Source organism: Hakea prostrata, chromosome 5, assembly GCF_041222555.1.
Source record: "Hakea prostrata isolate BN-2017 chromosome 5, UWA_Hpros_2, whole genome shotgun sequence".
NCBI classification, from domain to species: domain Eukaryota; kingdom Viridiplantae; phylum Streptophyta; class Magnoliopsida; order Proteales; family Proteaceae; genus Hakea; species Hakea prostrata.
Genome location: NC_142604.1, coordinates 30717769 through 30745144, shown reverse-complemented (window position 1 = coordinate 30745144; position 27376 = coordinate 30717769). Strand labels below are relative to the sequence as shown.

Here is a 27376-nt window from a genome sequence, read left to right as displayed (position 1 = left end):
CAACAGTCAAAATCCTTTATACGAATAACGAAACTAAGTACTTGGGTGGCACATTCCATTCCTACTTAGTAAACCATGGCATCATACACCAAACTAATTGCGTCGACACTCCACCTCAAAATGGGGATCCCGAATGCAAGAATAGACATCTACTTGAGGTAGCATGTTCCCTCATGTTTACTCTGCATGTGCCTCTTCAGTTTTGGGGTGACGCCGTTCTTACTACGGCATATCTAATTAACCAAATGCCTTCCCGAGTCTTAGACCACCGTTGTCCCCTTGAGGTTCTTTTAGGGACAGCAGCCTTTACAGTCTCACCTAAGGTTTTTGGATGTGTTGCCTTTGTCCAGAACCACCATGTTCATGGAAAGTTAGATCCTCGTGGGTTAAAGTGCATTTTCTTAGGTTATCCTCCTACACATAAGGGGTATAAGTGTTATCATCCTAGTTCTCGTTGTTTTTTCGCCTCTATGGATGTTGTGTTCCAAGAACAAATTCCTTATTTTCCCCCTACACCTCTTCAGGGGGAGAGTTTTAGTGAAGAGGTTCCAGTGTTGATTCCTCCTTTCAATATTTCTCTTGAGATTCCTGCAGATGATCCTCCTTTGGAAGATGGAATGACTAGACAAGAACAACTAGTGGATGATATACAGGGGGAGACTAGACCTCTGAAGACCTATCAAAGAAAGCAACGAGTGACCCCTTCTGAACCAAGCCAGTTAAAAGCTTTGGTTCCTGGCCCTGAACAATCCGTTCCTCCAGGTGAATCTGTCTTTGACCCTTCTTCTAATCCTACTTTGGACTTACCAATTGCATTAAGAAAGTAGCCTCGAACTTGCACCAAACATTCTATTTCCAATTATGTTTCATATCAATCAACATCTTCAGAATTTCAAAGTTTTATTTCCTCTTTGTCCTCTACTTCTATTCCTAACACTTGGCAAGAGGCATTATCTCACTTAAATTAGAAAGAAGCTATGGGTGAGGAAATGCAAGCTCTAGAAAAAGAAAAAAAAAACGTGGGACTTGGTGACTTGCCCATAGGAAAGCAGACTGTTGGATGCAAATGGGTGTTTGTGATCAAGCACAAGGTAGATGGGACTGTTGAAAGGTACAAGGCAAGATTGGTGGCCAAAGGTTTCACTCAGACTTATGGCGTTGACTACCAGGAGACATTTGCCCCTGTTGCCAAAATGAACATAGTTCGTACTATTATTTCATGCGCAATTGAAGGGTGGAGTTTACAACACTTAGATGTGAATAATGCTTTTTTGCATGGATAACTCCAAGAAGAGGTATATATGGATATATGATATGAACCTGTATCTTGAGGTCAGGGAAAGGAAGAAATTCAAGAGGGTTAGGGATAGATTTTAGAAAGAAATGGGGTTGGGGAAGAAGTAGAACAAAGAGACTAGAGCAAGAGACAAGAGACGATCAATATTCTTCATTTTTTTCAAAATGCTTTACGCTATTACATTTATAGTCCAAGTTCCCCACCCTATTTTCATGATTGATCTACCCTTAATATGCCCACACTGGACCTACACTTCACATGACATTCTACCAATTATTCCGTGGAAAAAGCCAGCAGCAGCCACACGGCCCATGATTTGATGATAACAAACATGAAAGTTGAATTCACCATGTTTGATGACAACAAACATGAATTAGAATTCACCATGAAAACAGAATAACATGTATATGAATGAGTGTTATTGCTATTAATTATCATTCATATCTTCCAATCATTCATGTGTTACATCATCGAAGGAGGAGATGTTGGGAAATGCCATGTCAGCATGCCACACAGCCTCTATTGGTTTGATGATAATAAGCATGAATTACAATGGCTATATTGAGTTATGATGTTTAGTTCAAGATGAGAACAAGTGGACCAACCCAAGTCAAAGCCATATGCAAGCAAAGCCAAGACATACCAAGACAGACATGAAGATGGACATGAAGACTAAGTCAAGATGACCATGCCAAGATGGACAGAAGACCGTGCACAAGATCAAGTCAAAGACCAAGTCAAAGATCAAGACAGGCAAACGGGGCGGGACACCGCAACACACACAGAAAACACCATAAAGTAATCCAGTACAGAGGACCAAGGACATGTTAGTAAGGTGGACAACGCAGGATTGTCAAAACGACCAAAAATCCAAGCCATATCCCGCCCAAAGGTTAGAAAAACGAGCCCAAATGAAGCCGGGAGCGGACGGACGCCGCGTTCATAACCGCCAAAACAACGAAGGCCGACGGAACCGCGCGCGACGGATGTCCGGCCGAGCCCGACGGAGACCGTGGGCGACGGATGTCCGCGAGCCGCCGATGGATGTCCGCGAGCGCCAGCCGACGGATGTCCGCGGGGGACGGACGCCGCCGGCCCGAGACATAACGGCAGATATAGAGAAATCCCCCCCGGCAACGGATACGAGACGGATGACCGCGACAGACGGACGCCGCGGGCGAAAACAAGACAAAAAGTGTCCGCATCCGGGGGATTGGGTGGCACCAAAGGTGCTCATAAAACCCAACACCCAGAGAGGAACAACACTCACACGACACCCACTCCCCAAGTGATCCTAAGCTCCAAAGCAAGAAAGCCGGCGCCCACCCTCCCCAACCGAAGAACAACCAAGGGAAAGAAGCGGGAAGCAAGCGAGGGAGAAGGCGGTGGGCAGCACATACGAGCAACAACCAGCACACACACACACAAGAGGAAAGGCACACCCGAAGGTAACATCCCTCGAACGCAACAGTCAGGTAGATAGAATGGGGGACCGCCCGGAACAAAGACGGGGGCCGCCCGTGAACAAAGAGAAGAGGGCCGCCCAAGATAAACAAGATGAAAGGGCCGCCCGAACAAAGATAAAGGGTGACCACCCAGAGAAAGAGAACACTAGGGATTACCCTAAGGCCAAGAGAGGAGGGACGGACGCAGCGAACCACTATAAATACTTGTCTTGTGGTTGATTGTATTGTTTAATTTCATTTGAATTTTCAATTTACTTTGTATTTCCGCACAAACCGAAAAATTGGGACAATCCACTAGTTGCAACCTAATCACCCCCCCTCTAGGTTGCACCAACAATTCCCTTACGATATAACCCTCCTTATTTCCCATACCTATAGACTAGGTTCGTAACATTGCCTACCCCTTATGAGAACCTTGTCCTCAAGGTTCAGATGCCACTCCCACAAATTCACGATAACAAAAACTTCCTGAAGCATTGCTGATAAAGCATTCCAACAAATCTTCAAGGCTTCAAACATGCAAGTTACAATCTGAACCACGGCCTCCCAAGTTACATGACTGCCAAGAGCGAATTCAGCCATAAGAAACACTATCATTACCAGGGTCAACTGCAGAAGTGGTGGAGCATCATGTGAGTGCTTCCCTCGCCCAGTATGCATACCATACACCCGCTGCCCACCAGAGCAGTCCCTTAAGAAGGGCTCGAGAATTTTTTCCTCTCTGTTGAGTTCCCACTTATAACTTTGGAGCCATATCAGAACTGCATAACTGCCCAGCAGCCTTCCATGGTCCTTGCCATAATCTATTGGATGTTCAAGCTTTGCTGCAATTCCTGCACAATTACACACTCACTGCCCCAACAAAGTTCTGCTTTCTCAAAAAATGGATAAATGTGCAAGCATAGCTCTCGATCTAAAATGTGTTGCAAGTCTTGATCTTCATTGAAAAAAATTTCAGATACTTCAGAGACTTTCAAACCAGTCAATTTTGAAACAAGCGAAGCTGAAACCTTGCATACATCTACTAGTGCCTTGATTAAAATGTGACTTAAGGAAGGGTTAACCCTGAACATTGGTGGCGTCTCTCTCATGCCTCTCCATTATCACAGCCTCCAATTGGTGAGAAGACTCCACTACCATATGCATGGCCCCTTTACTTCCACGAACGTCTCCTACAAAAATATGTTGGACATAAACTCCACCCACTCCATGAAGTGCCTCAAAACATAATGTAAATGTTGGAGATGTAAATAACTTTTGGGTAGACTCAAAATCAAAAAGCGACTCCATCAATCTGACACAAGCATTGGTTGAATATGAAAATTCGATGTCAATAGTAGACTGATCCCCAGCTAACAGAGATTCTCTGTAAGCTGCAACGAACTCCACTGATAACGAATAACACAGTTCCAGATTGACCAGGCATTCCTGCAGAATTTTGGGCATTCAAATTATTCTACCCTCAAGAGAGTGATTGAAAAACCCTGAAAATTCAACAATATCATGTAATGGCCTACTCATAATTCCCCTCAAGGGACTACATACATTTGGGTAGAAAAATCTCCGAATTGTATCTTAGCAACCTCGGGAGATCGGCTGCCATCGCACCCAGTAAAGGATGATGAATTCCCGGCGTAAGAAGACAGCACTCTTCAAAAGTACGTGTTGTGCTGAGCATATAAGTACCCAAGAAGACAGCACTCAAGAAATTCAAAAGATCTCCAACACATGGAGTAGAGCCATTGGACTCGAACATTGTGAATTCCACAGTAGACTTAAGAGCCCCAAACCAGGTACAAAGAGGCACTAAACCATAAAAACATCCATTCCAAACATCAATCGGTTGCTGTGCGACAAACCTCTCAAATTTACCTCCATTTGCAATCTCATCATTAAGCACACCTAGGAAATAGGGATTTGAAGACAGAAGAGACATGGGCACATGGGGTTGGAATTCATTGACAATTGGAAACTTCTTATATCACTCTAGCTTGCTAGCAACCATAAGTAAAGCCAGCGACCTTGACAGCAAGGCATTCCACCCCTTCCAAATGTAAGCAATCAACGGGGAAACCCATTTATCCTTGAATGCCAGATAATTCTCACTTAGAGCCACCTTATCACCTACCGTTATGTTCATCCTCTTTGAAATGAACTCCTGAAGGAGCCCCTTGACCCCGTCTAAAGGACTTGACGTGACTGCATAAGATAGAACGAGCATGTTTTGATCAGTCCATCGCCACCAATTTGAAACTCCATCAAGTAAAAACTCATCCTGGTCGCAAAGAGTGACGAGAGCATCCGCTATCATGTATTCTACTAGGTCACTAACGCACGCCAAGCCAAACTCAGACCCAAGCCGTTGGATAACCTCCTTGTATACCGTAGGAGTTTCACTGCCGGAGACAAGTTGCCGCCACAGCGTCACAGGGGTTGAGGTCTTCAACCGTGCCACCACCCGCAGCTCTGTTCTAGTGAACCAACCCAATTCAGCCAATCGGCCCAAGTTCATTGGTCCAAATGTCCAATCACCAACCGGTTCAAGCAAAGTTTCTTCTTCTCTTTCACCTCATCTTCAATTAAAACCCTAAGGTTCGTTTCAATCGCTGCCATGCCTAAATCCATCTTTGTTGTAACAAATGATGGAAACGGACTGCGGATGGAGCAAGGCGCAAAACCCCATCGCCTCCACCGCATCTTATGGTGAAGCCTCCGTCTGCCTCTTCTCGTTGTGATACCCCATTTTGGCCATGGAGGTTTCGCCACCGCCCGCGGTTGTTGCCGTGTCAGATCAGTGCCTTTGCCGTCGTGCTCATGAGAACCAACACCCGATTGAAATTTCAGTTTGAGAGGTACCTTGGCTAGCAGCACTTCATTTAAACTCCTTGACTTGGATCCTGAGATAGTGAAATCTCTCCGAGGATTGTCACTGTCCACGGGATTACAAATTTCCTCACTTCCTTCACTCTTAATAGAATCCTGTAGAGCATTATTCAGGCCAATCAGATGGGATTTATTCTCTTCCATCGCGGCTTCCATCACTACATCGTATTTCACACCTTCAGATTGGGACTGCTTTCCGTTCTCAGGCCACACAGTTTGAACCATTATCGTAAAATTGCTCGAATCACTTGTTTTCCCATTAGATTTGAGAGAAACTTCATCAAATTGAGCTTTAGGTTGCTTAGTTTCTACAGCCAATGAAACCGAGTGTATCTCAACCGAGACTAGTGTTACATCTTGCTTCTTTGCTTCAGACTGCTCCACACTCGACGGTTGCGACCCCATCACCACGACTTCTCTCCCAATGTGGCCACCGAACTGCACTTCCAGTGCTTCGACAAAATCGATCCAAGTTGTGAACGAAGCTCTTTGTTTCATTTGACGAAGCCATTTCAAGGCATCTCCATCCATATGAAGTGATGAAATCAAGAGATGGTACTCTTCATTGGTGCCATAGTATTCGAAGAAACGTCTAGCTGTGGTAATCCAGCAGTTGGGATTGCCTCCAGCAAATCGAGGAAAATTCAAGGATGGCCGCTCAGATGGGAAGAGAGACGAGCTTAGCGGAAGATACTGATCAAGTTGCTTGTTCATTGATGAGAGACGTGCAAGGATCTCAACCAGGAGAACCTTCTGCTCCGCCATGGCTGCTTGGAAGGAATTGAGTTCCATTTCGCCGTCGTCCAGATCCAGCAGGTCGGACCAATGATACGAACCTGTATCTTGAGGTCAGGGAAAGGAAGAAATTCAAGAGGGTTAGGGATAGATTTCAGAAAGAAATGGGGTTGGGGAAGATGAAGAACACAGAGACTAGAGGAAGAGACAAAAGACGATCAATATTCTTCATTTTTTCAAAATGCTTTACGCTATTACATTTTTAGTCTAAGTTCCCCACCCTATTTTCATGGTTGATCTACCCTTAATATGCCCACATTGGACCTACACTTCACATGACATTCTACCAATTATTCCCTTACAATATAACCCTCCTTATTTCCCATACCTATAGACTAGGTTCGTAACAATATACCACCTGAGTATTCTACTACAAAGACTTATATGAAAGTGTGCAAGTTAAAGAAGGCTTTATATGGGTTGAAGCAATCTCCAAAAGCGTGGTTTGGAAGGTTCCATAAGGCAATGATATCTAATGGCTATAAGCAGAGCAATGCAAACCAAACTTTGTTTATTAAAAGAGATGGTTCCCACACTAGTATAGATTTAGTATATGTGGATGATATTGTGATCACAAGCAGTAATGAGGATTAGATTTCAACATTGAAGACTTTTTTGGGAACTGAATTTGAGATCAAAGACATGGGAAAACTCAGATATTTCCTATGTTTAGAGTTGGCATATTCTACTAGCGGTGTATCTCTATCCCAGAGGAAATATACATTGGATCTTCTTGAGGAAACTGGGATGCTAGGATGTAAGCCTGTTGAGACTCCTATTGAGCCTAACCTACACTTGAAGGTAAAGGAAGGAGAACCAGTTGACAAGATAAGGTATCAAAAATTAGTGGGAAAGTTAATTTATCTCTCACATTTGCAATTAGTCTTGTTAGCCAGTATATGCATGATCCCTACTCCTCACACTTGGATGCAGTATATTGGATCTTGAGATACTTGAAGACTACTCCAGGAAAAGGAATTTTAATTTCAGCTCATGGACATTTGAAGATTGAGGCATATACAGATGCAGACTGGGCAGGATGTCCAGATGATAAGAAGTCTACCTCTGGCTATTGTGTGTATGTGGGAGGTAACCTTGTGACTTGGAGAAGCAAAAAAAAAGGTTGTGGTTGTGCGGTCCAGTGCCGAGGCCGAGTTTAGGGCGATTGCTCAAGACATTTGTGAGGTATTATGGCTTAAAAGGCTGCTTCAAGAGGTTGGGACAGATTTGGAGGTTCCTATACATTTATACTCCAATAGTAAGTCAACAATTAGCATAGCTCACAACCCAGTACAGCATGATAGGACTAAGCATGTGGAGATTGACAAACATTTCATCAAAGAGAAGGTTGAGGCTGGGTTGATCCATATCACATTTGTTACTTCAAACGAGCAACGGGCTGATGTGCTCACAAAGAGCTTGAGCACAAAGGTATTCAATTACATTATGAGCAAGTTAGGCATGATAAATATCTATGCTCAAACTTGACCCCGAGTGTTGAAAACAGGGACTGAGGTATTTTAATTAGAACAGGATTATGTTTCCTAATAAGTCTAGAGTTTTATTTCTATTTGTTTTATATTTCCTTTTCCTACTTAGTATAGGGCTTAACTAGGTTGTAACTATAAATACCCTATTGGGGTCTTGTGAATAATATACTTTAGAGGAGCAATTCTTCACATTACAACACAAACTCATCCTATAGTTGCAAGCAGAGCTGGAGCACCTACTCTCTCATTCATATGAAGACAAATAAGGGAGAAAAAGACTAGAGCAGTTGGTGTATGTGCCCTACAACATGAGATGAGATTAAAGCACATACATGAGGATATGGAAGACATGTCTTCTCAAGGAGTTTTCCATGAAGAAGAGGATAAGGAAGATGATGTGATATGCTAGTGGGTGAGGGATCGAGGTGCACTAGTGATGGATCAGTCAGAGGGCAGCCTAATCCCGCAATTCTTGGTGCCATGGACCCAGCTAAGGTGGACACCCACATGATCAAATGAGGGTGCAATGCATACACAAGCAACTACACAACTAGTTGTACCATTTAAGGAGCCATCTGGCCAACCTATTAGTGTAGAGAGTTCTAGTGGATCCTTTACAGAGGAGATGATGACCCCTACTCATCACAGAGTCACAAAGGTAGTGATGGAGATGGTGCATGTGCAGGTGGAGGTGATCAGGTAATGAGTATAGGTCAAGGATTTGGTGCAAAGAGCCATGCTACACAAGAAAACGATCACCATGTTCACCTCGCTACTTACAAGAGATATAATTGTGACTCACAGTCACATATGCACAGGTCACACAGGGATATGAGCATGCATGACTTGGTAAAGAGTATAGGAAGTATGAGCATTGATAGCAGTGGTAGTCAGCATCAGCCTTGCAATCCTCATCATACGTTAAGTATCCATACACTGATCATAGTGCGCGTGCTGGTTAAAGAGCCTCCTCTTAGTATGGGGGACATTATATTCCTTATAGTATCAACCTTGACAAGTATAATTATGACTTAAAGTGGGTTATTAATTGACTACTCCATAAACCCATACCCACCTATTCAACAACCAATGTTAGAGTGTGGTTTTCACATGCCCACCATTAAAGGTTACCCCAGGTTTTTGTTCCTTCAATATGCAGATCATACGACATATATGTATAATATACACATATGAGAGGTTATTCAAGGACAAGATAAGTTGGGAAACCTTCTTGATACACACTTAAAAACCAAATGTTGCTTCAAATTGAGTGATACTCACCAGTCACCACTTTTCCACATTTCAACATATTTTAACTTTGGACACACACTTCGATAGTTTTACTAACATATTATAAGTATCTTAATTGTTTCACTTTGGCAGGTTGAATATGATGGCTTCTAATTCAATTTATCGGTTGCTTTCAAGGTTTTACTTCCTAATACTAAACAATGGTGAATGAGAATGTTGCTTGGCAACACACAGTCCCGATGGATGCAACAATACGAAGGACAATGTGTAACTACTAGGTTAGAATCATCCAAGGAGGTAAAGCAAGGTTCAAGCAACACTTGTTTGGAGTTTATACAGATACACCCAAGTGCCACCAAATCCTTCCTATGGTGCAGGAAGGTTTGCTGAAATCTTATATCACTTGGAGTTGGCTAGAGCAAAACAACACAGAGGAGCTGCAGGACTTGGTGGAGGTGGTGCTGGTGCTAGTGAAGCAGGAATCAGAGGAACTGTTTAGCGCTTAATGCCCCATTGATCGTACTCTTGTACTTTCATGGTGTAACTAATAAGAACACCGATATTGACATGTAAAATTGTGAACAACTAAACATGTTTGATGTATTATTTAACTTTAAACCATTATGTATTCATTTATATCAAGTATATATTTCCATGATTATTAAGTCTGCATATTCACTCCTCCATCATTTAAATTTCAAAGTTAGGGTCGGGTTGGAATAATGTTGTCAGCGTCCTAGCCACCTTGTTTTGAACCGCTTAATTGACCGGCATTCTTTTTGCGTTTTTTTGCCTTGTGCGCCTTATTGCCACCTAGACGCTAAAACAGCCGCTTTTTTACATTTTGTACATAATTTTTTTTTTAAATCAAAATTAATTTTACAAAGCCATAAATAAATTTAATAGCTTAGTCATTTCGGAATCGAGGCCCAAATTGCAAAGGAACTCCGAGGCCCCCGTGCCCATCGACAACAGAATGCAAAGCATGAGCCATACTCAACATCGAGAATCAATGAATCATTAAATGGACAATGACTTGGAAATCAGAATAATGAGATCTATTAATTTATCGTGTTGCCCTGTTAGTACATAGTCATTACTCTGATGCTTAATGAGATGAACTTATTTTTGTGTTCTTTTTTTTGGATAATTTTTCATAATTATGATTCTTGAATGCTTTCTTTTTTGGATGAATGTGACTATTGAATGTTTGTTTAGCTTATTATAGAAGGTAGTTATATTAAAAAGTTGTTCAAAAGTAGTTGTATTGAAAAACTTTAACCCAAACGCTTTGGTCGCCTTATTGTCGCCTAAACGCCGCTTTGTCGCCTTGGAGGAACCCAATCGGTTTGGCAGCCTTGACAAACCTTGGTTTGAAACTTACATATGCACTTTTTTCTCACAAATTTAAGGACATCATTGCGCTTAAAAAGCCTAATATGGGATAAATACCAAAATCGCACCCAACTTAGCCCTAATACCAATTGAAATGGGCCACCAATTGGCTCGACTGAAGTGGGGAAAATTACCATATCTCGGCCGAGATCTCAGTTTTCTGGGGGACCAAGATCCCTATTATCAGGATCAAGATCTCAAACCATAGCCCTACAACCAAAAGGTAAACTAGTAGTGTTTTTAGTAAATCAATGCGACTACTCCCCGACCTAACAATGTTTGAACTGGATATAAGTGAAGATCTTCATTGTGGTGCTTGGGACTTTCAAACTATGTAGCCACAAAATCTATTCGATAATACTAACCCTTGGTAGGCCCGGTAATATAGTTTCTTGGATTAATTCATGTAAGTAGGCATATCCACATCCAAATGTAATCATTTACCAAAAATATTCTAATGCAGGTTATGGTGGATGTTATAAAGGACATATGCACCTAACTTAAGAAAGATAGCAATTAAGGTGTGCTCCTAGACATATCCTGCCTCAGTATGCAAGCACAACTAGAGTATGTTTTCACTTATCCACTCCATGAGGCAAATTTGATTGATTTACCTTTTGAGCAGTTGGTAAAAGGGCTCTATAACATGGGATTGAATATGTATCAGATATTTAAGGGCATGGACAGTGACAAAGACCCAATCAAGTTCAGCATCACCTTAGGTGGAATCAGATAAGGAAGATCCTCAGGAGATTCACCCAGTGATGGATCAGTCTGGTGGTAGGTGCAAACCCAAGATTGTAAATCAGATTGTAGAGGGGTGCCAATGTAAGTGAATTCATGGCTTACTGAGAGGATCGAATCCATAGACACCCTGACCTTCAAAGTCCAAGGTTGGCAGGGATGATGAGGATGAAAAGTGGTCACATTCCAAATCCCACATTCACATACTGTCACCCGTCTAATGAAGAAAGTGGTGGTGTGCTGGTGGTGGTGAATCAGAGAGAGAGAGAGAGAGAGAGAGAACTGAAGAAAACATCAACAATAAACCCATCAACCAACTCTATCAATCGACAACAACAACATCAGAGCATTATACTCAATCACGTCTTCAGAAGAGAGAGAGAGAGAGAGAGAAACTAAAAACAGCAATAACAAGAAGCAATTTCCATATAGAGTCTAAGAAATCCATTGACAATAAAACACAAAACCAAGCTCGAAACAAAGTGATGGGCTTATATTTTCCAGACCAGCAACTCAGTAAGAACAAGTGGAATCAACTCAGATGTGCAAGCAAAACTTTTCAGTAATCTAAATAAATAAAAACCTTCACAGCATCAAAATCTTAATACTTCAGGCTTTAATGTACAAAACCCAGTTCTTCAGCTTCTATGAACTGTGGTTTCCTTGGAACTTCAAAATGATTCTCAAAACGGCAATTGCAAAGAGAATGACAACGGCCCTGATACCATGTAACAACAACAACAACAACAATAAGCCTTGTCCCAACTAAATGGGGTTGGCTACATGGATTCTTGCCCTCCAATCAGTTTTGTTCGATGTCATGCTAGATACAAGGCCTAAGCTATACATATCCTTTCTCACCACTTCTCCTAAGGTTATCTTAGGTCTACCCCTAGCTCTTATAGTTCCTTCAATATGATTATATCACTTCTCCATACAAGGGGCATTTATAGGTCTCTGTTGAACGTGGTCGTGCCACCTCAAACGACTTTCTCGAAGCTTACCACTTATGGGAGCAACTCCCAAACCAATTCTAATATGATCATTTATTATCCTATCCATCCTAGTTTTTCCACTCATCCATCTTAGCATCCTCATTTCTTCTACACTAAGTTTATCTATATGATTCTTTTTAACAGCCCAACACTCTGCACCGTACATCATAGCTGGTCGAACAACGGTCCTATAAAATTTTCCTTTAAGCTTTAATGGAATACGTCGATCACATAAGACCCTGGACGCACTTCTCCACTTCATCCACCCTGTTTTAATTCTTTGGGAAACCTCATCCTCTAAATCACCTCTTTTACTTATGATTGAACCTAGGTACCTAAAACAATCACTCTGACGAATCTCTTTATCGTCAAGTATCACCACCTCATCATCTGCTCGATCATGACTAAAGTTACAAACTAGATATTCTGTCTTCGAATATCTAGTTTGTAACTTTAGTCATGATACCATGTAAGCAATTCCAAAATCTGTAACCGGTACCAGGAAAAGAGAAGAGAGAAGAGAGAAGAAGAAAGAGAAACAAAGGCTGCGTGATGGAATGTGTTTTATCATACCAACCAACATATATATTATGTTTATAAAATTCAAAAGGAATATAACTATTCTAGGACACACTAATAACTAAAGGCCTAATGCAATAAGGAGACCACAATACACCGACTCCCTTATAATTTTACATCATATCTCTAACATTTTGTAAATTGTTTTTCGTATTTTAGTTGTTTACATTGATCAACCTAAAGTACAAAACAAGCTAACGTTTTGGATTTGTTATTTAGCAATCCAAAGGTTCCATTTTACCTACAAATGCTCCATCAGGTTCTTTAAATTTTGGTCCAAAATATAGTCATTTGACTATTGAAATGATCAAGCAAAACCCACTACCAAAACATGCAAAGCAAATGTTTGCCAGTGGTTTTGGTTGAAACCCAGAACACTTTGGTCTAGACCCTGGTTGAAACAACTTCTCCAAAAGCAACTGTTCTAAAATTCCTCCATGGTTTCTCCTTTTAGACCAGATGCAAACAAGTTTCAACCATTGGATTATCTCACTGGCAAAGTAAATAACATAAGATGGAATGATATTGACTATTAAGCACACAGATGACCAAGGCATTTAGCAAAAACAATAGTTGTCAAGGCGTCTATGCTGTCCAGGAGCAGCCTCAATGTTGGTGACACGTTGCATCCAGGCCCAACTCCAATGCCAGTCACCTAGACACCTTGACAATTATGAAGAACAGAAAAACAATGAAGAGTTTCAATAAACCTTATACTAGATGCATTGCCAGCAGTAACAGAGCCTCCATCCTCCTTAAAACTTGGGCGGAGCTTCCTCAGTTTAACAGGATCAAACTAGAAGGATACGGTGGCATTAGTAAGTCATTAAGAAGCCAGCAACAAAAGGAAGCAACATCACCAAACTCCATATCTATCTGTTTATATTTTGAATATTCCATAAAAACAAGAGCAATAATACAAAAAGAAAATAAGGAAATAAACTGAAACAACTACAATCTCTTTGATTACTGAAATCTTTTGATTTTTTGTCACCAAAAAGGAAAAGAATCTTTTAACTTGGTTCTGTACATCCAGAATGATGAGATTCACGTATTTTATTTGGGGAAGATATAAGGTAGAAGACAACATACATTTCCATAAATTACTCAAAATCATAAACTCAAACTAGAAAATAGCAACCTAGTAATAACTCAAGCATGATCAAAAGCAAAAAACTTAACCTATCTAAAGTAGATATCAGTTAGTAAGTCTCCGAAGTGCATGGGGTGTGACTAAATCAGCCGTAGTATGAGCAGTGGTAGCAATTTTCCTTATGTAATATGATTAGGCAAAAAAAGCTGTACCCACTACCCAGTGCATAAAGCTCCCATGTTTAGCAGGTCTGGGAAGGGTCAAATCCATAGTTCTCAAGGAGTCATCTAGCACTTTGGTATACAAGATTTGCCACTGCCAAGGCACCTGGTGTCGCCTCAGTCACCTAGGCAACATATTGCCACTTCAGTGGTGTCGCTTCAGGTTTTCTCCCTGCTTCCATTGTCAAATGTGCACAGCCTTATCCTTGTTTCCAAGGCTTGAACCCATGACCAAGATTTGAGCAAGGAACACTTGACCAACAACCCAAGCATGACCTCTATATGATATGATCACAAGTTCACTAAATATATTATAAATAAAAGCAAACAATATGTATAAAAAATATAATTCTACAGGATCAATTCTCTGTAGGACTCTACCTTTCCTAGTCCTTCATCCATATTAACAATTGTGGATGGTTTTCCCCTTCCCATGGAGACTTCAACCTGCACGGCCATTGTCATGGTAATAAATACAACTTACTATAAACAATTAACATTAAAAAAAATTCACTTCCATTTGGCATAGGACACCAACCGGGACTATTTCCCATGAAAATGCACCACCATTTTGTGCGGCAATCCCACGCTCAAAGCTCTGAATAGCATATGCATCCTGCATTGTTAGATATGTATGAACCAAAGGGGTAAGACCACAATAGAATTCCTGTAAGCAGCTTTCCGCAAGGATTCTCTTATGAATAAAAACAAATTAAATTGAGGAAGTCAAAAAGGATATATTTGGGGTAGTTAATAATGTGGGTAAAACAAAAATAGCAAAACATAGTGCCTATTTTTAATGGACTGGTGGGGGTGTTCATGTTTCAACTATTATGTATGGTTGACAATCAAGTCTTGAGTAACTGACTAAAAAGTAACTCCCTAATACTTGAAGTGTTTGATGCACTTGGCCAGAGGTCGTATATTAAAATTTGGCAGCATATATGGAATTAGTCAGGTACCTGCTCATCTCTTGTTACTTTGTGTTGATCTGCGCATATTTCAGCACAAACACCCATTCCAAAATCATTATATACATCCCATAGGCCATCTTTAAGCATCCCATCAACAACAGTATCATGACCAAATCGGGAACCCTTCCTGCTGATTTATAATGGATTAGAGAAGGTTACATCAACATCATTGTTTGCAATTAATCGACTTGATTAACAAAGATATCCTTTGGAAAAAAAAATCTTCATTGACACGGATTCTTCCCCCTGGGAGGGGGTAGAAATTGTGCTCGCAAGCCAAGACCGAAACAAGTGAATAATAATTCGAGCAGTTCCACACGAGTAGATTCAGTCTATATCGGCATTTGGTCCAAAACGACAATAATATTAAATTTAAAAAAAAATCCTCACCAGGACACCAATAACATCATGCTGGAAAGGAAGGAAGAATTCTCATTTCAATTCAATACAGCTTAAATGAGGAAAATTCCATCACAACCTTCTGCCTTTCAGCCACATGATGAAATCAAAATATTGGGAGGAAATATGGAGATTATTCTAAAATAATATTTTTAACTCTCCTTTTTCCCTTCCAAGTAATTTTCTGAAGCAAAACTTCAGCTTGAGGTTTAGACAAGAGAAATGTTTATTAATACAGCAGGGATCCGCAGGGGCAGGTGAGACCGGTATGCTTCTAGAATTGGGAGGGGGCACCACGGCCGACAAAGTGGTGACGCTAACCAAAAAGCCATCAGTCGAAGGACGCCATGTTCATAGCTATACTGCTTGCAGCCTACCGTCCACTCCAAGCAAGCAAGGGTGGTCGTAGACCAGCTTGCCTAGATTTGCTTATTAAAGCCATAACAAAAAAGACCATTTATCAGATAATCCAAAAATATGCTACTTCCATAATTGCAAGCAATTGGAATCAGAAACAACCTTTTAATATACTGGTCGAGCAGTATGTTAAACTTCAGCTGCTAATGCTATACCAATCTACCAACAGCATTTTATCTTGGAAATTATTTGTTCTTAATCTATTTTTTACTAGAAAAATCACGTTTTAGTTCAGCAGCACAAGTCTGGCATTAAATTCAGAGGAAAAAAGAGCACACAACATGACGATAGAATAACTTTGAGTTTTTTGCATGGCGCCCCCTTAAGTGGGCCCCAGAATCTTGACTGCCCCCTTGTATGTTTTAAATTGCACGGCGCCCCTCTTGGTTAAATTCAATTATTGCAAGTTACCCCTCTTAACCATCAAGTCTTTTGACCGCTAAGTTCACGTTGTGAAATGTCCAATATGCCCTGGTTAGTGTGTAAAGACGAAATTATCCTTGCACTCACTCAAGTGACCAAACCTCTAGGTGGGTGAAGGGATTCCCATACGCCGTCGGAAACCCAACATCGCCGGCAACCACCACCCCTCCCCTGCCGGTGATCAGCCCACTCTCTAAATCTTTCTTGGATAAAACCCTCACTACATCCTTCCACGCTGGAATTGAACCAACCTTCCTCCATTCGAATGAAGGTTCTATGCAAACAAAATCAAGAAACAGATCTAACACCACAAATTGAGGATCAAACATCAACGATGCAAGAAAACTCATTGAATCACCAAGAAAAATTCTGGCCAAACATAGCACATATCAGAAAGAGCACAAAAAGTTGGATCACAAATCACAAAACACAATCTCGAAGCGCAAACTTGAATTGCAGATCCCAAAACTCGAATTGCAGATCACAGAACTCGAATTGCAGATCACAGATCTTGAATCACAAACCACAAAAGCATATCACAAAACTTGATCACAAAACAACAAAGACAAATGGCAGCCCATCAATTGAAGAAGAAAAACAGCGAAGACGAGATCAATTTCGACAAAAATCACAAGAATAGCAGAGGCAAGGAGAGGCAAAGCGAACCTCACGAATTGATACCAAATGGAGAGAACAAAAAATCAACCGGCAACTGAACTTTCCTCCCATTTGACTCTCCTCAATCGGCAAGGTTGGATTTTTCTCAAGAGTGTTATATTGAACGAACTTTTGTACTTGGCATGGAGTGAAGGAGTTAGGGTTTTATCCAAGATTGTGTGAGAGAGAGAGAGAATGAGAATTGGATGATCGCTAGCGGGGGAGGGGGTGGTTGTCGCCTACACGGGAGGGGTGGTAATTGCCGGCGATGTGGGGTTTCTGGTGGGAAGAAGATGGGTCCACCTAAGGTTGGGTCACTTAGTAATTTCATCTTTACACACCACCGAGGGTATATTGGACATTTCACAACCCAAACTTAATGGTGAAAGGATTCCCCCTTCTCCCATCATTTTCACAATGAATCTTTCCTGCAGCCCCTCCCCCCACCTCACACAAGAGAAATTGAACACTCAGAACTCGGGAAGAAAGGCGGAAAGATAAGTTTTGTATATTTCGCCCATTGGTATTGCAAATTACAGTAAAAATAGACAGCATTTATGAAGAAATAAACACTTCTTTATACCTATGGCCCCATCAATTGCAAAATACAGAATAGTTTTCCAAGAACTGTCAAGAACCTTACACCTTTCAAAATCCTATTTCTTTGCATCACAGAAGATGCAAAATCTTTCTAGAACTAAAACTTTCAGAACCCTATTTCTGTGTGTCACAGAAGATGCGAAACTGAGCAGCAGCTTGATCATCGTAGCCTCGTAAATAGGGAAAATTAGGGTAACAAGGTGTGCTCCTGAAGGCAGAATTTTCTTCAGCCATTTTATGGAACCTTTGGAACCATAGGCGCAGAATTTTCTTGGGCCATTTCATGGAACCTTTGGAACCACAGGCATACATGACCCGCATGGTGAAGGACGACATGATTTTCAAAACCGCGGTGGAGTGCTAATCGCAATCTTGGAGCTGCTTTGGACTTTCATGGCGTCTCAAGGGTCAATGAATCGGGAGATCACCCATGAGATAAAATGGTTCGTAACCCAATTTTTGATTCAGTGCTATAGTTGTCTAATCCAGGGAGGAAGCTATTATCAGTGTCTTTATTGTGGAACAATTTCTTGGAGTCTCCGTGGAAATGAAACTGCATTGCGATCAGCACTAAACCATAGTTTTGAAAATCATGTCGCCCTTCACCATGCGGGTCATGTATGCATGTGGTTCCAAAGGTTCCATGAAATGGCCCAAGAAAACTCTGCCAATAGGAGCACGCCTCACCACCCTAATTTTCCCTATTTTTGAGGCTACGATGATCAAGTTGGTGCTCAGTATCGCATCTTCTGTGACGCACAAAAATAGGGTTCTGAAAGTTCTAGTTCTTGAAAGATTCCACATCTTTTGTGATGCAAAGAAATAGTGTTCTAAAAGGTGTAAGGTTCTTGACAAAATTTGTAAAAACTATCATGTATTCTGCAATTGAGATGGGGCCATAGGTATAAAGAAGTGTTTATTTCTTCATAAATGTTGTCTACCTATACTGTAATCTGCAATACCGATGGGCGAAATATACAAAACTTATCTTTCTGCCTTTCTTCCCGAGTTCTAAGTGTTCAATTTTGCTTGTGGGTGGTGGGGGGAGAGGCTGCAGGAAAGATTCATTGTGAAGAAGATGGGAGAAGGGAGAATCCTTTCACCATTAAGTTTAGGTTGTGAAATGTCCAATACACCCTCGTTGGTGTGTAAAGATGAAATTACCAAGTGACCCAACCTTAGGTGGACCCATCTTCTTCCCGCCGGAAACCCCACATTGCCGGCAATTACCACCCCTCCCCTGTAGGCGACAACCACCCCACCTTCCCCTACTAGGGTTCATCCCATTCTCATTCTCTCAATCTTGGATAAAACCCTCACTCATTCCCTTCACGCCAGCTACCAAAGTTCATTCAATATAACTCTCCTGAGAAAAATTCAACCTTGCCAATTGAGGAGAGTCAAATGGGAGGAAATTTTGGTTGCTGGTTGGTTTTTGTTCCCTCCATTTGGTATTAGTTCACGAGGTTTGCTCTACCTCTCCTCGCCTCCACTATTCTTGCAACTTTTGTCAAAATTGATCTCATCTTCACTGTTTTTCTTATTCAATCACTAGGATGCCACTTGTCTTCGTTGTTTTACGATAAACTTTTGTGGTTTGTGATTCAAGATTTGTGATCTGCAATTCGAGTTTTGCGATCTGCAATTCAAGTTTTGCGCTTCAAGTTTGTGTTTTGTGATCTATGATTCAAGTTTTTGTGCTTTTCTAAAGGTGTTGTGATCGGCTAGAATTTTTCTTGGACAGATTTGGTTTTTTCATGGCGATTCGATGAGTTTTCTTGCCTCGTTAATCTTGGTGTTCGATCCTCAATTCATGGTGTTAGATATGTTTCTTGATTTTGTTTGCATAGTACCTTTGTTCAAATGGAGGAAAGTTCATTCAATTCCGGCGTGGAGAGGAGAGAGGGTTTTATCCAAGAGAGATTGAGAGAGAGTGGGCTGATCATTGGCAGAGGAAGGTGGGGTGATTGTTGCCAGCAAGGGCGGGGTGGTGGTTGCCGGAGATGTGGGGTTTCTGGAGGGGTACGGGAAGAAGATGGGTGAATGGTGAATGGATTCTCCCTTCACCCACCTAGGGCTGGGTCACTTGAGTGAGTGAAAGAATAATTTCGTCTTTACACACTAACAAGAGCATATTGGACACAACCCAAACTTGACGATCAAAAGGCTTGACCGTTAAGAGGGGTAACCCGCAATATTTGAATTTGACCAAGGGGGGCGCAATGCAATTTAAACCATATAAGGGGACAATCAAGATTTTGGAGCCCACTTAAGGGGGCACCATGCTAAAAAATCAATAACTTTTGAACTAAGAAGTGGCACCGACCTTGCTTCTGCTAGATACTTAGGAGCATTAGACATGCTTTCCATGCCACCTGCCACAACAATATCATTGATACCCAACTGGATGCTCTGTGCTGCAAGCATTGTAGCTGAGGTGCAAATGAAGCAGGAAATAAAATAAAATAAGAACCATGATTTTCACTGCTCTGTTGTATACTTAGAGAAAAATCTTTGCTAGAGATCAGCCAATCTCACCCTTCATCCCTGATGCGCAGACCTTGTTAATAGTGGTGCAGACCACTGAATTAGGTATGCCTGCCCCTAATGCAGCCTGTCTAGCTGGAGCCTGCCCCAAATTTGCACTGAGAACATTTCCAAAGAAAACCTCCTGTACTAGTGCAGGATCAACGTTTGCCCTCTTAAGGGCACCTACAAGTTGAAGAGAGAAAAATGAATTTCAAGAAACACATTAGCTAATCTCGTACAAGAACATAATAAAAGCAACCTTGAAGGATATATGTGAATAAAACTATAATATGAACTCAATATCTTACCTTCCAAACACAATAATGAACTCAAAAACATCAACCAGAGGCAACTATGTATTATGTAGTAAAATCTACTACAGAAACAGGAGGAGCAAAAGGTAATGGTCAACTTACATTCTATAGCTATCGATCCGAGTTTGGTAGCTGATAGAGATGAAAGAGAACCAAGAAACCCACCCATTGGCGTACGTGAAACACCAACAACACAAACATCTGTCCCAAATAATCCAAGAGCAGTAAGCACTAAAAAAACATAAAAGATGCAATGTAATGAAACTAAGTTACGAACTCAAATAACTTGCCTTTCCGACAAAATTCAGAATATCATAACCATGCACTTCAATATATTTTAACATGCATGAGTAAAGAAAAGACATGCTTGGCCCTTGAAGAGAGCAGAGAAGCGGCATTTTATAGAAAAACATGAATAAAGATTACGATCTTGAATGCCCGCTTTTAACAAAAAGTTCTTTTTAAGAAAGGGAGAATGAACATGAACGATAAATTCTGCTAAGAATTCTTTTTGCTTGGCCCCTCTCCATGCAGTGAGGCCCCATGAGGATGAATAAACACAAGGGACCACTCGAAAGGAAGAAAGAACAGAGTCAAAGGATATTTCTCCTCAAAAAAACTTCCGTTGATGCAAGGGATTTCAAGCCAAATGGCCCACCGCCAATAACTAAACCACCAAGGCTACAATCAGCTTAGAATGATGTTTTCTAAAGAAAAAGAAATGCACTAAAAAAATTAAATTTAGTCTTTTCTGAAAGTTTAAATTGAGAATGTTTTCATCACAAGGAAAAAACCTTGAGGCTTCATTGTTTCACAGCCCACTGCTGCCGCGGGAGCCATGGAGAGATTGGAGCCAAAATCTGCACAGTATGAAAGCAATATATCACATTCCAATTAAAACAGCAAGGAGAAAGAAAAAAACATGAGTACAACAACAACTCGGTTATATTCCCAACTAAATGGGTTGGCTACAAGGATCCTAGTCTTCCAATCAGCTCTATTTGGGGACATACTACAAGGCCTAAGCAATGCATGGCTTTTCTTACCCCTGCTCCAAAGGTTATTTTAGGTCCACCTGTAGCATTTTTAGTTTCTTCAATCTCAATTAAATCACTCCTCCTTACTGGAGCTTCTGAAGGGACTCTGTTGAACATGACCATGCCACCACCTAAGAAATTGGGTTACCAGAACTTGCTGGAAGACATTTAGCACACTGGCTATTATCCGCCAGAAACCACTCTGTTAGCCTTCAAACCAAGTGGAAACATCATCCATGTCAATACAGAGTCAAAGTTTAGTTCCCAGTGCAATTAACAACATGCCAATATAATGCTTTGTTAATTGCTTTGAAAGGTGATTCCATCTGAAGAGCATGGTTCATTGAAGAAAAGGCGGGGGGGATAGCCGTATGCATTGTTAATATAGGGTTGAGATATGCCGCTATGTTCAACATGTGGACTATACAGAGAATTCTTTATCTAGCAAAAGTGCTGCAAAACCCTTCCCCATAATAGATTATATACTAGCATAACATAGAAGCCTTTCAATTTCCATTGGGCACAAACTGACACAGCACTGCCATGAACCAACCCAAATCTGGGAACCTACATTGTGATGAAGCAGGTCTAATAGATATCTGGGATTTTATTAGTTATTTTATTGAATAATTATGTAAGCAGCTTTTTAATATGGGTAGGAGTTGAATCGGTAGTTTAAGTTTTAAATTGATAAACAGTCCTTGTGGTATTGCTTTCTTATGGAAGTTTATTTTTGCGTCAGTATTTATATGCTTGTATACATACTATAGGAGGGAACAGAAAAAATTGAACTAATATATGAGCTTTATTAGTGCTTGTGCACCACAGCCCCTCTTTTGCTTCTAATAGATTTCCTCCCTCTTCCTTTGCAACCCAAGTCATGCTATTTATACACACCACAGATTCAAGCATATTCAAAGAAAGTTTTGTACTTCAAGCTAGTAAAAAGCATCAGAAAGATACGAAGAGAAAGAAATGTGATATCTAAATATTACCAGAGTACATGAAAATATTATCAGGACCCCCCCCCCCCCCCCCCCCCCCCCCACAAAAAAAAATCCCAAAAATTTTCTGGAAAGAGTTTGACCTAGTGTTTCAATTTGATAGGGCAACTCAACTGGTGGTCATTAATCCTATAAACACCTAGTTGCATAATCATATAATTGTTTTGCATCACAGCTATCGCATGACTTGCCAATGTATCACTGTTTTTAATCCATATCAACCCTTTCCCATCATGGTGTCACTAGGTGCCAAAACTTTGCAAGATGAATGCTACCAACCTGCAAAAGATCAAATTATAATTTGACAGAGCAACATAAGCTGGAAAACCACAAGATATTATAATTGGGGGCCCGCATTCCAAGGCTACTGGAGTTAGAAGAGTAGAGTGGGTGGGGGAGTGGAACTTGAACACGAGTTTCATAAAAAGAAATAACCAGCATCTACAATAATCAGATTTGATGAGGTGATGATCCAATAATCTCAGTGATCAATATCCATTATAACGGGATTAGACAGCAATTGCAGGATTGTAATTAAAGGTAATAACTAATAAGGATGGGTTAGTAAGGCAGACAAGAGAAAGGGTGTGATGAGTAGTTAAATATGGGCTTTGTTTCTTAATTTGAGTTGTGTTTGAATTGGTTAGGTTGTGGATAAGATAAGACTCTTGTACAAAGAGGGTTCCTATCTTTCAGGATGCTTATCTTTTAGGAGTTTGCTTTTAATTAGAAGTTGTCGTTTAGTAGCTGGTGGTTGAGTGTCCTAGGGAATTCTTTTAAAGTGGAATTTCTTAGATAGAGTCTTGATTTATTTAGTCTTTTATTTTCAGCATAGTCTTTAGTTGTTTAGATTCCAAATCAAGAGTCCAGATCATGTGGAGGGATCCTTGTCTATTAAGGAATCCCATTTAATCCTAGAGTCATTCTTAAGGCAATAAATAGCCTAGTATTCTTTGTATTTCTTCCAGTCTGATTATTGAATAAAATTGATTGAGTTGAGGATCATGGTTTCCTAATTGAGGGGCCATGGTTGAGTAAGAGTTTTGTTCAAAGGATCAGCACCTTTACCATTCATTTCAGCTTCTTCTTCTTCATTCCAGCATCTAAAAGCATCAAGCAAGCCTCCACAAGAGTCCAGCAAATAAACAAGTACAGCAGTCCCCTCCCCCGCCCCCTACCTCCTCTCTCACTTGCAGGCTTCCCACCCCTTTCCTTCCTTGCACAACCCTAGAAAACCCTCCCCACCCCATCGCTGACTCTCTCCCTCCCTTTTCCTGCAATCCCAGAAAAGCCCCAGCCCTTCTCTCACGCTCCCCTACCCCCGGAAGGTACTCCCTGCCTCTCCCCTGTGCTGCACAAGGCCAAACCTCCCCCCAGACCAATGCGGGCCCTAAAACCCTTTCCCCCTGCTGTTTCAGGCCCTTAATCACCCTCCTGTGATTCTCTTAGGCCCTTTTCCCAAACATCCCAGCCCCTGCAAGCCCCCAAAATCCCCCTCTGTCAGTTCTCAATTTCTGGCGGAAAAACAGAAACAGAAAAAAGGTTCAGAAAAAAGAAAAAAGAAAGGAGGAGAAGAAAGAAAAAAGAAAAGCGGAAAAAAAGAGTTCAAGAGAGGTTTCAAGATCTTTCCCATATTGACCTTTCTTTAACTTTTCCCTTCAATCCATATCCATATTTCCCACAATCCACAAATTATTTAGCTTTCTTTCTACCACCCCGAGACATTCCATATGATTTCACCCTATTTACTGGAAGGTTATGGGCAAATCCTAACTTCTAGGGAATCTTCTCAAGAAACCTAACCCTAGAACTGGATTCACATCATGCAGTAACATATAAAATATGGATTCCAAGAGAAGGAAGGTTGCTGCGAAGTAGGAAGACTTCAGGAAGGGCTGTGAATTCGATGGAAGAAGCAGCAGCAGCAGTGGAAGCTTGGACAGCAAACAGAATATCAAAGACAGAGGGTTGATTGGGAGAGGAAAAATTAGACAACGAAATTGGTAATAGATGACACTGGGAAGGGATTCTGTGTTACCAATTTACCAACAGTTAACAACCCCCCCCCCCCCTTTTTACGTATATTTGGGTCCAAGAAAACACACTCGACCTCAAGGGCAATGAGGGGAACGAGACGGTGCTGGAGATCAAAGTGAGAATGGGGCCTGGTGGTAGGAACAGAAAGGATAGCTTGGCTTTATTTTTTAATTTATTTCATTCTTTTTCCTTTCCTTTTCTTTCTTTCTTTCTTCTTTTTTTTTTTTTTTTTTTTTTTTTGGGGGGGGGGGGGGGTTGCTGTGGGAAGGCAACAGAAACTCTCTTTTTTTTGTATTTATTTTTCAAACTTGCTGTTAGAGTGGTGGCAGAGGAGATAAGATGGTGTTGGATTTTCCTTTTTTAGGAGGTCATAGGGGGTAAAGAGGCAAAAGGGTTTCTTCTTTTACTTTTCTTTTTTTTTTTTCATTCTTGGAAACCAAGGGAAGGTTGCTAAGGCTAAGAGAGGGCTGACAGGTCATGGCTTTTAAAGTATCCCATGATACGATAAGATATTAGCTGATACATATCAATTCATCTCTTTATTGGATTGCACTAAAATGCATTAGTATGATACCTTACTCGTTACGAGATGATACATCTCTTAAAATCACCTGACCAATACGATACTCGATACCGGTACTTTAAACCTTGAAGAGAACAGGTCCGGGTTTTGCAGGAAACGGGGTTACGCTGGTGTTACGGTTAAACCTGCAGAAAAAAGAAATTACGAAAAAAATCTAGGAAACAGAGTAGAAGGGGGGATAATAGAGACACGAAGATTGCAAGAAGAAGAAGAAATAGCAGGGATGAAAGACTGAGAAGGCAAAGACTCCCAACACAGAGAGAGAGAGAGAGAGAGAGAGAGAGAGAGAGAGAGAGAGAGAGATTCACCCAACTGCAGGCGCTGATGCCAGATGATGAGCAACAGAAAAAAAGAAGCGGGGAGAAAAGAGGGGAAACCTGAGAAGAACTAGAGTTGCAGGGGGTGGAGAAGACATTTCAGAAGAAGAAGAAGAAGAAGAAGAAGAGGCGCCAACTGAAGGTTCAATTCAGTATTTTCTATTCCTAATAACTTGATACAAACATAAAATAATAAAGGAAGGGGCCTTTTTTTTTCACATGGACCCCCTAAGGAGCATCAACTAGCAGAAACGATATCTCAGCTTTGCAAAATTGTAAATGCACCACTGAGATTGCACACTGTTAACAGAAGTACATTAACTTGGGATATTAGTTGCAAATGGTAAGGCCGCTTTCAACATTTTCGGACCAAAAAACCCTCAATTGGGTAAAATGGCACCATCGACCCTCTTCTTCTTTTCCACCTGCTCAACTGCAATACTGCTACCACTACTAGCAGCTCCTGCGACACCGTTCCAAAAATAGAACTAACACTCTTGCTCAAATTATTCAGCAACAAAGAGACAAAGACCTTAAAACTTTAGCTTTGTGTAGTGCTAGATAATAACCCGGGTGGTGATCAAGCTGCCTGAAATCCAAGGTGTAAGTCAGTGAATTTATGAGAGTGGTTGGAATCCTGTTCTTAAAGAGGCAAGATAGCTAGCACTTCATTGATCCATCTGATTTCCGTACATAAAACCTGCCACTCAAATTTCATCTCGCTTCTCAACTGCAGAGTTATTTAGCATGTGACCCATCCATAGATCGTGAATGAAATCTCACCAATCTTAGTGGAGTTTACCATTTTATGCTTTGATAGTCCAGAAACCTCTTGGGTTTGGAGGTGATAGCCCCCACTGCCTCTTCCTTTCTCATGAAATCTTTTTTAATTACTCATCTTCTTTGGATTGAAGATCAGAGCCAGAAATCTCTTGAAGTTGTGCATTTTCTGATTGGGTTTCGCTACAGACTTGCAAATAAATGTATATGATGCATGTGTGGCTAAGAATGATTAACAGTGGTGGAGTTACCCCAGAGACAATAAACAATTCAGATTGACCCTTTAGCTCTCATCCAGGTCATCCTATCCTTCAAACACATATGAACTAACATACATTTCTTTTACTTGAATTTGTGACTGTTTACTGTCATAAACGATCATGAAGCTAATCTGAGAACAGTATCAACCTTAACCTTCTTTTACAGTGTCATGTACTCAGTATCAAGGCTATGCAGTGCTTGCAGACTAAGATTCCTATTGAACTCCCTCAAGATTATAGAGTGGTGCTCTAGGTTTTGCTGACCATGAAGATTTCTCCAGTGAGAGGAGAGTCAGACCAAGAAAATGGATTTTAATCATAAGGTTTTCAAGTGAATCGTTAGAAGAGATGTGTTCTAAATTCTGATTTCTAGGTTTCAAATCCTTTGACATGAAAGAAGAATCAGAATCACTCGTTTGTGAAGCAAAGATGTCTTCAGTACTCACAAAAACTGGATTCAGAGCTTAGTAAGTTCAGAAACAGTAATTGAACAGTTATACATACAGCTATTAAATGGATCAGAATGCAAGAATAGTTCTGATAACCTGGCATAATAAAACACATATGGTAATAACAAGACTTTTGTTATAAACATGCATTTAATACAGGCAATATATATCTTGAACTATGGACTTCTGCTAAATACTTTCACCACAAGATAAATGCGAAAAAAGAACCTCCCAACTAAAATAATACTACATAATACCCCCTATTACATCTTATAAGCAGGGCTTGGCACAATGTTCAGTGGATCATAGTTGTAGCCTGAAGTCAAGGTATTGAAACAGCTCCCCAGCAAAAATTACTGGATCAGGTTGCGTAGGAAAATTGCCCCC

General features: G+C 40.9%; 1 protein-coding gene across 2 annotated transcripts in view; it reads right to left on the bottom strand.

Moving 5' to 3' along the window:
- Positions 1-27376, bottom strand: part of LOC149015809 (acetyl-CoA acetyltransferase 2-like) — a 56182-nt gene that overhangs the window by 13998 nt on the left and 14808 nt on the right. For both annotated transcript variants that reach the window (XM_089155759.1, XM_089155760.1), the window contains 8 exons: positions 21317-21382; positions 20625-20723; positions 20218-20391; positions 20006-20111; positions 15172-15310; positions 14748-14825; positions 14591-14656; positions 13606-13691 (listed from right to left, as the gene is read on the bottom strand). In XM_089155759.1, the coding sequence (XP_089011885.1) occupies positions 13606-13691; positions 14591-14656; positions 14748-14825; positions 15172-15310; positions 20006-20111; positions 20218-20391; positions 20625-20723; positions 21317-21362 (794 nt within the window). In that variant the 5' untranslated portion in view covers positions 21363-21382. Of the gene's footprint in view, positions 1-13605; positions 13692-14590; positions 14657-14747; positions 14826-15171; positions 15311-20005; positions 20112-20217; positions 20392-20624; positions 20724-21316; positions 21383-27376 lie in introns of those variants that run through there.